Source organism: Hypanus sabinus, chromosome 28 (genome assembly GCF_030144855.1).
Source record: "Hypanus sabinus isolate sHypSab1 chromosome 28, sHypSab1.hap1, whole genome shotgun sequence".
In the NCBI taxonomy this organism is placed as follows: domain Eukaryota; kingdom Metazoa; phylum Chordata; class Chondrichthyes; order Myliobatiformes; family Dasyatidae; genus Hypanus; species Hypanus sabinus.
The window spans coordinates 29097712-29111589 of NC_082733.1; the positions used below are offsets into that span (position 1 = coordinate 29097712).

The following is a 13878-nucleotide window of genomic DNA, read 5'->3' on the forward strand; positions in this document are numbered from 1 at the left end:
CAATTGCTCTGTGTTGAGGATTTGACAGTTTGCCCAAAAACATAAACTTAATTTAGTACCTAATTTTAGTAAATAAAAGTTTTGAAATGCTGCATGTACATTGATAAAATGTCAGAAAATATGAAAATATTGAATACTTAAATGACTACCATGGAAAATTTGTGCAAAGCATTTGCAGAAACCCTACACTGTTCATAAAGAACACTAAAGTACATTCTTGGGAAAATGCACCCTCCATGGTCAGCGGGTGATACTGCACATAAACTGTTGTACCACCAGATGGTGCCTGAGCATTTTTGTAAATGTATCTAAAGTACGCACTGTAGAGATCTTGTATAATAATTAGAAATGTAACCATATCCCCATGTGCATGTAATCTGTTGCATCCAAGCCTAATCAGCTTTGAATTAATGATAACATTGTCCTTTTCAGCATTTTCCATTTTGTCAATGATGAGATGAAATAAGCAAGGTTCCTTACACGTTGATGGACCTGCAGGAAATGCTTTAAATAAAAGCATTCCTCTGCTGTTCAATGTATTGCTGCTTAATTTTGAAGATGAAATATTTGGCAGATCAACTCTGGAATTTTACTGATTTCTGGATTATAATTAAGTTATGGAAGGGAATATAAAAATCTTTATTGGCTTTATCTTGACCAATTAAACTTGCAATTGAATATACTTCCACTTAAGGAAACAACACAGAAAATGTGTGGTATTGTGGGTGAAGGAATGAGCCATGACATTTTTTTTCCTAGCAATGTTAGAATTTCCTTGTATATCCTTTATCTCTGGCACCAGAGAATTCTAGTCATCAATGAAACTAAAAGTTCTACCAAATCACTTAAGAAATTTACTGTGTTTCACGTGTTTTATTAACAAATAGGTTGATATCTTCACCAGTTCTGTTATAGTTAATCAACAATGCTTACTGAATCTGACATTCTTTGTCTAGGTTGTAGAATTCTACACATTTACCTTGTCTTTTGTGCTGATATATTGAGAATCTGACTTCTCAAGAAGAAATCTTATCCAAGATTGCACCCTACATGAAAAGCGTGCTATTGTTACTAACTTACTCTTTTTAAAAATGTTCTTTTCTGTGGAATAACAGGCCTGTCTCCTCATCTTATAATTGATGTTATTTTCTCCATAATCAGTTTCTTGATCTGTTTTGGTCCATTGGTCATTGTGTCTTTAATCTGTAGAGGTAAAATGTTCATGTGTTCGATTTACTGCTTTCAAACCTAACCAATATTGTTGCAAATTTAGAGTAAATAATTCATATAGAATTTGTAGCTCCACTCAGGCTGTTACAAACTTACTTAGTTTTACTTATTTATTGAGATACAACCCTTTGAGCCATATTGCCCAGCAACCCCCCCGATTTAACTCTAGCCTAATCATGGGACAATTTATAATGACCAATTAACTTATCAAACTTATCACCCAGTATGTCTTTGGACTGTGGGAGGAAACCAGATCATCTGGGTGAAACCCACGCAGTCACCAGAAGAACATACAAACTCCTTACAGGCAGCAGTGGGAATTGAACCTAGGTCACTGGTTGTGTAAAGAGTTGTGCTAACCACTACACTATTGTGTCAGCTAACTACACTATTGTGCCACCTGAGTTAAAGTATTTTGATTCTCTTATTGAATCAGTAAAAGTTCTAAAAAAAATTTAAGGTTAGTTCATTATGTGGTCAGTAATAACATATTGAGAAAAAACACTGAGAAAAAAATGTATAGGCAGAGACTGAAAACTGTAGTACCAGTGGCAAGGACCAAGAAGGTATGGGCAAGGGAAGCACAGAAGCACTTACGGGACTGCTTTGAATCGGTTGGCTGGATTATAATCAAAGATTCATCTTCAAACCTGGATGAGTATGCTGCAGTTCTTACCAATTTCATTAAACCCTGTGTGGATGAGTGTGTGCCTACAAAGACTTACTGTACTTTCCCAAACCAAAAGTCATAGATGAACTAGGAGGTACATCATTTGTTGAAGGCTAGATCTGTGGCATTCATGTCTGGGAACCCCGACCTGTACCAGAAAGCCAGGTATGATTTGTGGAAGGCTATTTCAAGGGCGAAGAGGCAATTTTGAACAAGGATAGAGGCACTATCAGAGGTATGACAGCACTAGCAGGGTTTGCAAGACATTACTTTCTACAAAGCGAAATCCAGTAACATGAATGGTTGTGATGCTTCACTGCCAAATGAATTCGACGCCTTCTATGCCCACTTTGAAAGGGGGAATGCAACTACAGCTGTGAAGATCCCTGCTGCACCTGATGACCCTGTCATCTCTGTCTCAGAGGCCAATGTTAGGCTGTCTTTAAAGAGGGTGGACCCTCGCAAGGCGGTAGATCCTGATGGTAAGGCTCTGAAAACGTGTACCAACCCGGCTGGTGGGAGTATTCAAGGACATTTTCAACCTCTGACTGCCTTGGGCAGAAGCTCCCACTTGCTTCAAAAAGACAACAATTATACCAGTGCCTAAGAAGAAGAATGTGAGCTGCCTTAATGACTATCGCTCAGTAGCAATCACATCTACAGAGATGAAATGCTTTGAGAGGTTGATCATGATTAGACTGAGCTCCTGCCTCAGCAAGGGCCTGGACCCATTGCAGTTTGCCTATCACCACAGTAGGTCAACGGGAGATGCAATCTCAATGGCTCTTCACATAGCCTTAGACCACTTGGACAACACAAACACCTATGTAAGGATGCTGTTCATTGACTGTAGCTCAACATTTATTACCATCATTCCCACAATCCTGATTGAGAAATTATAGAACCTGGGCTTCTGTTCCTCCCTCTGGAACTGGATCCTTGACTTCCTAACCAGATAACCACAATCTGTGCAGATTGGTGATAACATCTCCTCCTTGCTGATGATCAGTGCTGGTGAAGCTCAGTGGTCTGTGCTTAGCACACTGCTCTACTCTCTTTATATCCATGACTGTGTGGCTTGGCATAGCTCAAATACAATCTATAAATTTGCTGATGATATAACCATCGTTGGTAGAATCTCAGATGGTGACGAGAGGGCATACAGGAGCGAGTAATGCCAACTAATGGAGTGCTGTCACAGCAACAACCTGGCACTCAACTTCAGTAAGACGAAAGAGCTGATTGTGGACATCAGGAAGGGTAAGATGAAGGATCACATAGCAATCCTCACAGAGAGATCAGAAGTGGAGAGAGTGAGCAGTTTCAAGTTCCTGGGTGTCAAAATCTCTTGAAGACGTAACCTGGTCCCAACATATTGATGCAGTTTTTAAAGAAAGGAAGACAACGACTATACTTTACTGTGAGTTTGAACAGATTTTGTATGTCAACAAATACACTCAAGAACTGCTATAGATGTACTGTGGAGAGGCTTCTGACAGGCTGCATCACTGTCTGGTATGGGGTGGGGGGGGGGTTCTACTGCACAGGACCGAAAGAAGCTGCAGAGGGCTTTAAATTTAGTTGGCTCCATCTTGGGTACCAGCCTACAAAGTACCTAGGACATTTTCAAGGAGTGGCATCTCAGAAAGGCAGCGTCCATTATTAAGGACCTCCAGCACCCAGGGCATGCCCTTTTCTCACTGATACCATCAGGTAAGAGGTACAAAACCCTGAAGGCACACATTCAGCGATTCAGGAACAGCTTCTTCCCCTCTGCCATCCAATTCCTAAATGAACATTGAACCCTTGAACATTACCTCTCTTTTTTAATATGTATTATTTCTGTTTTTTGCATGCTTTTTAATCTATTCAATATATGTATACTGTAATTGATTTAGTTATTTATTATTATTTTATTTTTCCTTCTATATTATGTATTGCATTGAACTGCTGATGCTAACTCAACAAATTTCACGACACATGCCGGTGATATTAAACCTTATTCTGATTCTTGAAATATGTTCAAGCTGTGGTCCTCTGTGGGATTAGGACCACCATCCCAAAACTGCAGTCAGTAAATTTATGTTAATGCCAAGTAGTAACAGATTCTGAGGTGGTTGTTCTATTTAGTATTAATCTGGATTGCTGGCATTAAATGTCAGTTCAAGCTGCCCAGGTAATGAATAGGTTTCATTTTTACAGATGGTCATTTGTTGACTTTGTCCATAAGTCGTAAAATACACAACAATCTCTTGATAGGATAACCATACCTCCACAGTGTTATAGTGAATTGCATCAAAAACATATAAGATTGATAAAGGAAGAACACAAATACTGTAAGTGAAGAGAGAGAGGTAAGTAGTTCAGCCATTTGTAGAACATTTGAATTTAATAATATTATGGGAGCTCATTTGTATGTAGGTGTGTTCCTAAGTCAGGCGTTCATAGCATGGGGATGGGCTGTAGTATATTTTGTGTTGGTGACGCTTGCTGCCCCCAGCACACTCTCAACCATTTCATTGTATGTTTGTATATGTGATAAATTAAACTTGAATCTTGAATGTTTTGAATCTTTTTCCCCTGCACTTGAAGGACTTGGTTCCTCCTTGCAGATTTTCTTTTCACACATACTTTGTCTTTCCCTAAAAATACCAGTTAAGTCAGAGTTGAATGCCACATTAGGAAAGAGCTCTTGGAAATGTTTGAGTTTCCATACTTAAATATGCACAATGTTCCAACTTGTGAAACAGCTGACTTTGTTACTGTTGTCTGGATTATATTTGATGTCCAATTTAGCGTACCTAAGTAATATGCTAATACAACCAAAGTGATTGGTTACCTTTCTGAATTTGAAATTTATCATGCTTTTTGCAGAATCAACTATGCAAAAGAATGTAATGTGTTTGAATTTTAATCCCAAGTAATAATTGCATCACTTAGTTCCCCTGCTACAGTGCACATGAATGGATTTTTATTTGCCTTGAGAGCCCAAATGAACAGTATTGAAAGCTCTTATCGGCTTGCCGATCTGAAAAACATATATTAGAAAAGGAGTTGTACTTTATACTTCATTAATTATATTTAACAGTGTGGTACAAATTGTGGTCCACTTATTAAAATTGGTGGAGAGCAAGTTTTCAGTTGGCAAGCTTGAATAATTACCAAGTTATTACACCTCAACCATCAGGGCTTTTGAACCAGAGGGAATAACCACTCAACTTCACTTGCCCATCACTGAATTGGACTCACTTTCAAGAATTCTTCACCACGTTCTTGATATTTATTGTTTGTTTATTTATTTATTATTTTCTTTTTGCACTTGCACGGTTTGAATTTTTCTTTGCACATTGGGTGCTATCTGTCCTGTTGGGTGCAGACTTCCATTGATTCTATTGTGTTTTTTGTTTTTACTGTGATTGTCCACAAGAAAATTAATTTCAGGGCAGTATATGGTGACATATATGTACTTTGATAATAAATTAACTTTGAACTTTGAGTGGTGAAAGTATAATTGATGTAGTATTAATGAAGTTGAGGTAAATGAATAGAAATTATTCTTGGTAGTATAAAGGCAGCATGCCAGAATTCCTTCTTTCTACTTCTGGCAAATGAAAGAGATCTAATTATTGATGGAAACTAAACGTCAGTCCTCCTGTACATTTGCCAAAATGTGTTCACAGGCAGTTGACGTCGTGGACAAAATCAGGCTTGGCCATGTGCATCATCAGCAGGTGTCCTTGTGTGAAGCCTGGGACCTGGGAGATTTGGAGCAGTGGAGGGTGCTGGTTACAGACTTGCTTTTCCATGGAATTACCTGAGAGAGCAGACACCTTTTTTTTAAAAAAAGAAACTGATTAATTGATTACTAGGGTTTCTTTCCATTCTTATAAAGCTATATCCATGAGACTTTTTTGGAAGAATATTTCATTTCAAACAATTGTCATTTGTTGGAGGCTATAGGAAGATTTCTGTCCAGATTAATTTAAAAATGCTAACACATATAATATTGCCTTCATATCTATTCTATAAATTCATCCAAGTTATTTCAAAATGGACACCAAAAATTTTACCAATGAGACCAATTTTGGTATTCAGAGGATTTAGCTGATCTTTGGTATAATCATAAAGTCAGTTTGCTGCTTTGTTGAGGAGCAAGATACCGGCGCAACGCAGTTTGTAGCAGCCTCTCTGGAGTTGATATTGTTAAGTGGGGTGCCGTGCACAATTCTAAACTGATGAAAAATGGGCATGGGAGCACAGAGGAACAACTGGAAATCTCCAGGAAGGCCTTCTTCATTGCTGCTGCTGTTGCGAGGTCCGGGTCTCTGCTGAGAAGAACAGGCCCCCAGTCCTCGGGGTCGCGTTGCCGGTGGCTGTTGGCGGGGGCGTCATAGTGCACTCAGCAGAGGATGGTGCTCAGAGACTGTGCCAGAGGGGATGGTCGGAGGCTCAGAGGTTCGACGGACTCGGAGTCTGCTGCGGTCTGGGTGCTTTCACTGTGTGCTGCGTCTGTGAGGCTGGGTCCGATGGAGCTTTCATTGTGTGCTGCGTCTGCAAGGCTGAGTGCAGCAGCGCCTTGGAAGTCCATAGCGGGGGTATTCCCTTCTGCCACCTGCGTGGGATGATGAGTCTATCGGGACCCTGAGGACTTGTGGAAACTGTGTGGTGGTTTCTTTTGAACTTATGGTCTTTTAACATCTTTGGACTATTTTTACTGTGCCCATGGTCTGTTTTTTTTATCAATTATGGTATTGTCTGCACTGTTGTAACTATATGTTAACTATAACTGTATGTAACTATGTGGCTTTGTGCAGGTCTTGTAGCTTTAGTTTTTGGTTTGTTGGGCGGTAGAGTTGGTCTCTTGACTTGGTGTGTCTGGGTAGTCTTGTTTTGTCTGGTGGGTTTAGAGCTCCTTTCCGGGGAACGTGCTAAGATGGTGGCGAGATATTAATGCACAGCAGCCTCTCTGGACTTTGGATTTGGGGATTACCAAACGTTATGTGGATTTTCTGGTGTAGTTTGTTTTGTCGTGTGTTTTTGTGATATCATTCTAGAGGAACATTGTCTCATTTTTTAACTGCATTGTATTTGTGGTTTCTAAATGACAATAAACTGAAACTGAACTGAACTAAGAAAGCCTCTGTGTATGTGTTTCATAGTATAAGAGGAAGAAAGTCTTGCTACAATTGTGTGTTTTTTGGTTTCTGTGGCGGCTAGAAGTATGGCAGTAGGCCCACAGGTTATACTTGTATATTGCTTTGGTCATGCCACTCTGGAGTGCTGAATTCAGTTTTGATTACCTTACTTAAAATATATGTTTAGCAACAGAATGAAAAGATATGTGATCGCTTATTGGAAAGGGGGCTTTTTATGAAAGGATCTTGAACAGAGGGTGTGTTATTTTGGGAGAGATGTATAAAATTGTAGAATCAATGACAAGCTAGGTATTCTCTATTCAATTTCCTGGCTAGGACTTGTGTAGGAATGCATAATTTATAATTAAGGAAATGATCCCATTATTAACCAAAATAAGAATTTCTTCACATATACAGTACTTGTAAATCCTAAGAATTCTCCCCCGGATGGTTAATAGATGACTGTATTCTAGGCTGTGGTTAAGGAACTGAGAGATAATGGTTACAGAGTGAAAAAATAAGATTGATGTATGTTGCAACACACTCAAAATGCTGAAGGAACTCAGCAGGCCAGGCAGCATCTATGGAAAAAAGTACAGTCGATATTTTGGGCCGAAGCCCTTCGAGGCAGGATTGGAGTAAAAAAAGCTGAGGAGTAGATTTAAAAGGTGGGGAGAAGGGAGAGATAAACACCAGGTGATATGTGAAACCTGGAGGGGGAAGAAAGAAGTAAAGAGCTGGGAGGTTGATTGGTGAAAGAGACAGAAGGCCATGGAAGAAAGAAAAGGGGGAGGAGCACCAGCTGGAGGCGATGGGCAAGCAAGGAGATAAGGCGAGGGAGGGGTAAGGGGATGGGAAATGGTGTAGGAGGGCATTATCAGAAGATTGAGAAATCGATTTTGGAGACTACCCAAACAGAATATAAGATGTTGTTCCTCCAACCTATGTGTGGCCTCATCATGACAGTAGAGGAGGCCCTGTTTGGACCTATCGGAATGGGAAGTGGATTTAAAATGGGTGGCTACTAGGAGGTCCCGCTTGTTCTGGTGGATGGAGAATAGATGCTCAGTGAAGCAGTCTCCCAATCTGTGCTGGGTCTTGCTGATTTACAAGATAAATCACTTGCAAGGATAAGTGCCTGGAGGGAGATCAGTGGAGAGTGACAAATGGACAAAGGGAGCAGTCCCTGGAAAAGCAGAATCGATGGGGAGGGACAGATGTGCTTGATGGTGGGATCTCACTGGAGGTGGCAGATGTTTCAGAGAATTAAGTGCTGGATGCAGAGACTGGTGGGGTGGTAGATGAGGGCAAGAGGAACCCTATCCCTGGTAGGGTGGCAGGAGAATGGAGTAAGAGCAGACGTGCATGAAATGGAAGAGATGCGGTTGAGGGCAGTGTTGATGATGGAGGAAGAGAAACCCCTTTCTTTGAAAAAGAAGAACATCTCCTTTATTTTACAATGAAAAGGCTCATCCTGAGAACAGATATGGTGGAGATGGAGGAATTGAGAAAAGGGGATGGCGTTTTACAAGTAGCTGTGTGGGACAAGGTGTAGTCCAGGTAGCTGTGAGAGTCCGTGAGTTTGTAATAGTATATTGGTGGATAAGCTGACTCCGGAGGTGGAGACAGTGAGATCAGGAAAGGGAAGGGAGGTGTCTGAAATGGACCAGGTGAATCTGAGGGCAGGGTAGAAGTTGGATGAGTGGATGAGTTTGATGAGTTCAGCACGGGTGCAAGAAGCAGCACCAATGCAGTCACTGATGTAGCGTAGGAATTGAATGAGCTCTGTGACATGCTTCACTTTGTTCTTATGATTATAAGACCCATGGTCCTATTATCCATCCTCAATGTGGCTATAGAGAGGCAACATTAATACATATTCAACACTCTTTTACACACGTTGCTGCAAATAAAAGTAATGGCGGTATAGGATCTTGGAAGAGAATGGGAGGGAGGTCCATATAACACAAGTATGATCAGCCTGGTAAGAAATGATGATGTTTTCTTCACCTATTCAGAATGACATTCTTTAACATGAAAGATCAAGTATTTGTCTTCAGTATTAAAGACTGGCCTAAATTTTGCTCACGTACCCCTACATACTAGCTCCTTTGTTAATATTAAATGATGTCTTCATTGAAAAGAACTGGGCAGTAACATCAATAGGTATTGTGGCAAAACAGTTTTCCAAAAATATTTATTTGGCTTTTTTCCCATTTAGTGTCAGACAGACTTTATGAAATCAAGCTGGTTGCATTTAACAAACAAGATGATGGATATGCAGCTGTATGGAAAGGAAAAACAGAGAAGCCACCTGTTCTAACCTTGGGTAAGAACCACAAAAAGGGTGCAATGGTAATCATTTAAAATGTATGATAAAGAGAAATGATGACATGTGTACAAAATAGAAAGCACACACCTAAGTATGGCACAATAACATTTGATTTTTTCATTGCATGGAAAATAAATTTAGTGAAGCATTTTTTTCCATGGACAACTTTTGTACAAAAACAAAGTATGCTTTTTATATTTTGGTCAAATTATGTAATTATTAGCTTCTTCAACAATTTATACAATGTTGGAGTTGAAGGCTAGATGTAAAAGAATAAAGTACATCTCAAGCTATTTCTTTAGATTCTCCTGTGATTCTGCCGCCTCCAACCCAACTTTGGGCAGAACCTAATGGCTCTAGAGCAATCTGGTTACGTTGGAACAGACCACCATTCACTACAGTCCAGATTGCAAATTATACTGTACGCTGCAATCCTTGGGGGCTCAAGAATGCTTCTCTTGTGACTTACTTTTCCAGGTAAGTTTGAGTAGAATGCTTTTTAATGAATGTAATCAATTTCAGTAAAATTTGCACATCATATGAGAATGTAATATTCATTTGAACTGTATACATGCCCAGGTCAAACACATGAAAAGCTAATTATGAATTAAAAGTTTAGGATTATATGATTTAAACATACTAGTTACTTTTTACATAGCTTGATTATTTCAGAATGAACATTTTAAAAGTAAGAAAAATCCATTTTGTAACTAATTTTATCCAGAATATTGGACACGGTATTGTCCTCTTAATTGTTGAAGATTCCTTTAGTGATTTGGGGCCTATGTTCACCAGAGTTGATTGTACAATATAGCCAGTTCAGTGTAGTTTGGCAGTCTTGTGCATTGGAGAAGCTGATGTTCCATTGGACAATTATATTGAAGAATGAGATAGGTGGCTAATCTGGGAAAACTTTACACTTATTTATCTGTGATACAGCTGAATAATATCTTGATTTTTGTCATGTGTTAATCCTATATGTATATGCCAGATAAAATTATAGAAATATACAGGACTGAAACAGCCCCTTTCAGCCCACCTCATCCATAGCTATCAAGACGCCTGCTTTTGTCAATGACCACTTGTCTCCTGTCGTGATAAGGCCACACTTGGGTGGGAGGAACAACACCGTATATTCTGTTTGGATAGCCTCCAACCTGATGGCATGAACATCGATTTCTCAAACTTCCAGTAATGCCTCACCCACCTTCACCATTTCCTATCTCCTTTTTCCTCTCTCATGTTATCTCCCAGCCTGCCTATGAGTCTCCTTCTGGTGCTCCCCCCCCCCCGCCCTTTTTCTTTCTTCCATGACCTTTTGTCTCTTTTACCAATCAATTTCCCAGCTCCTTGCTTCATCCCTCCCCCTCCCAGTTTCACCCATCACCTAGCGTTTCTCTCTCCCCTCCTCCCATCTTTCAAATCAACTCCTCAGCATTTTTCTCCAGTCCTGCCAAAGGGTTTCGGCCCAAAACGTTGACTGTGCTTTTTCCATAAATGCTGCCTGGTCTGCTGAGTTCCTCCAGCATTTTGTGTGTGTTGCTTGGATTTCCAGCATCTGCAGACTTTCTCTTGTTTGTTTCCTGTGATATACCCTTGTTACAGATTTTCAGTCAAGAACACAAGTCCAGCCATTACCACCTCTGTCTCCCATCATCCAGCAAATTGTAAATCACTTTTTTCCAATATCCTTTGACCTTCTGGACTAGACTATCATGTAAACTTTCCTTTGTTTAGTTTCTGTCATCTAAGAACTGCTTATCTACAGTTCTGGGGCAAACATGTAGTTGGTGGCACTTCATAGTTGCTGATGTTTACCCCGAGATGATCCTTTCCTATGCTCTCGGAGAAGGAAAAATTTGGGATAGGACAAATTGCTGTCTAATGCTGAGTACATCCTGTTTGATGTGTGTGTTAGTCACTATAATTCTTGTTAATTAATTAATTAATTAATTTTTGTCACTTCAAAAGAAAGTAGATTGGTAAACAGTGCAGTCTCTGCAATTTTCAGTACTACTGAATAGAATAGGGAGTTTTGTTTACTGGTGTTGAGCTACTTCTCTCTGCTCAGCTCTCCTGCCGACTTATATCTTCAGCATTCAATATGAAACCCTGCTTCATTGGTATACACATTTCTGAAGTTTTTGTCCTTACTGATCTTCTTGCCTTATGATTGCTTGGCAGCACAGTTCATGAAGATCATTTGGAAGTGGAATCTTTAAAACCATCACTCCCAGTATCAATTGGGATAGCAATTTAGCTGATCAGATTCCTTCCTTCTATTTTTAAACTCCTGTTGTGGAACACTGCCATGTTGGTAGCTCCAGTTTCAACCTAGTTTGGTTAATGTGGTTGTCAGTTCTGTTGGTTTTGGTACTCTGATCAATACTGACAAAATGTAAGATGGACCTGTTTTTCAGCATAAACAAAATCCAAACAACACACACAAAATGCTAGAGGAACTTTACAGGTCATGCAGCATCTATGGAAAAGAGTTAGCAGTTGACGTTTCAGGCTGAGTCCCGATGAAGGATCTCGGCCTGAAACATTTACTATTTACTCTTTTCCATAGGTGCCGCCTGGCCTGCTGAGTTTCTCCAGCATCTTGTGTCTTTTGCTTGCTTTTCAGCATATTGGCAAAATTGATTTATTTATATGACACAAATAATATTACAGATGAGCAATGAAATGTGATTTTTGCTATTATGCATGAGTAGTTTTCTCAAAGACTGCATTAATGAGTACATTCAGCCAGAGACTCATTCCACCGAGATGTAACACTGAGCGTCATAGGAAGTCATTCCTACCCGTGGCCATTAAACTTTACAACTCTTCCCTCGGAGTGTCAGACACCCTGTGCCAATAGGGTGGTCCTGGACTTATTTCCACTTGGCATGATTAACTTATCATTTATGGTTTTATATTGCTATATTTCTTCACTATTCTTGGTTGGTGCGGCTGTAACAAAACCCAATTTCCCTTGGGATCAATAAAGTATGTCTGTCTGTTTGTCATATGTTTAACTATTACCCTTGTTTTACTTAGGAGCATGATGGTTACCAGTGCTCAACATTTTTAAAAACTCACTATGTCAGTTGCAATTGTATGACAAAATCTTTAGTTACTTGTTTATTTCTTACTTATTGTCATAACAAATAAGGCTTTTGAAAATGAGGCATTAAAGCAGTTTAGATAATAATGGTATTGCTAATTCCCTACTTTCATCTTTTAACTAAAATTGTTTCACATTTCAACAAACTCCTGAATTTTAGCACCAGTAAATTAAAACTTTTGTTGTTACCATTGAAACTTGCTAGGATGTGTTACTATCACTTTTCAATGTTAAGTTTCCAAATTACTAACAATGAAGATTAAAACAGATTTTGATTTCCTGAGCATGATAACTGGGGTTTATCCTGCAGGGAAGAATATGCAAGTCAGTCTGAAATTGTTAAATTTCATGATAGAAGTCTATGTGATAATAAAAAGTGAAAGAATATTGTAAGCTTAGAAGCAAATACACAATACTGGGAAGATATTTCAGGTCTGTCAAGATCTAGAAAATTAAGAAAAACAGATACATGATCCTAGATGTCTAAGTTGGCTATTTTGTTTTGTTTAGCAACAAGTTATTTTTGACACTACCAACACCCCTCCCACCACAGTAAAACCATTTACATAGCAATATGAACCAAAAAACAAGTGGAGCTTAGTTTATCAGAAAAAGGATTCAGTGGTTTAAGAACATGGCAATATGTCTACTGTTGCAGTCAATACATCCAAATTGGTGATTCACATCTTAGACCAGGGGTTCCCAACTTGGGGTCCATGGCATAAGAAAGGTTGGGAGCCCCTGCTGTAGAGTCTTTGAGCCCTGTGGAAATGTGGGTCAAAGACTGAAGGAGCCTGGCAAATATTCTGAAGTGTCTATGAGGCCTTAATAATGAAAGAAATTTAGAAATTTCACAAATAAGACATTAAAAGCATAGCTAATACTCCAGCTGCTCTTGTAGTAAGGTTGCCAGCAGACCACCATAATATCCAGGATTGCTACAATTATATAAAAGTAGTGCCCTATGTATTAAGTATTTATGGAGAGTGTGTGTATTTTACTGAGAATGAACAAAAGGGGTTTTCAGTCACTAAGATGGTGAATCATTAGTGATATGCAAGATGCTGTTACCTGGAGGTAAATTGATGATTACGACAAAAGTTTTACAAGACTGGATGAGAAGGATAATTTATGCTGCTAGTGTTGGAGATACCTTATACTCCTCTGTGGTAAACCAGGAGCAAATCAGTTAATTAATAATACTTTCTACACCTTAGGCATGCTGTTAGATGTATAATGTCATGGACCTTTTTTAAATTAAGCAGATTTCTCGTCAAGTACATAAATTATTAGTTGCATGTGCATCTATGTATTACTGTATCTGTGAAAGTAAGCACTTAAATTTGTAAAAAGCTCAAGTGAATGTAAAAGCAAAGCATTGACGCTAAATCTAACGTTA

The 13878-nt window shown here is 39.2% G+C and overlaps 1 protein-coding gene across 6 annotated transcripts in view; it reads left to right on the forward strand.

Annotated features, from left to right (window-relative positions):
* igdcc4 (immunoglobulin superfamily, DCC subclass, member 4) overlaps positions 1-13878 on the forward strand; it is a 151146-nt gene that overhangs the window by 112148 nt on the left and 25120 nt on the right. For all 6 annotated transcript variants that reach the window (XM_059952837.1, XM_059952834.1, XM_059952835.1 and 3 more), the window contains 2 exons: positions 9257-9364; positions 9670-9844. In XM_059952837.1, coding sequence (XP_059808820.1) covers positions 9257-9364; positions 9670-9844 — 283 coding nt within the window. The remainder of the gene's footprint in view (positions 1-9256; positions 9365-9669; positions 9845-13878) is intronic.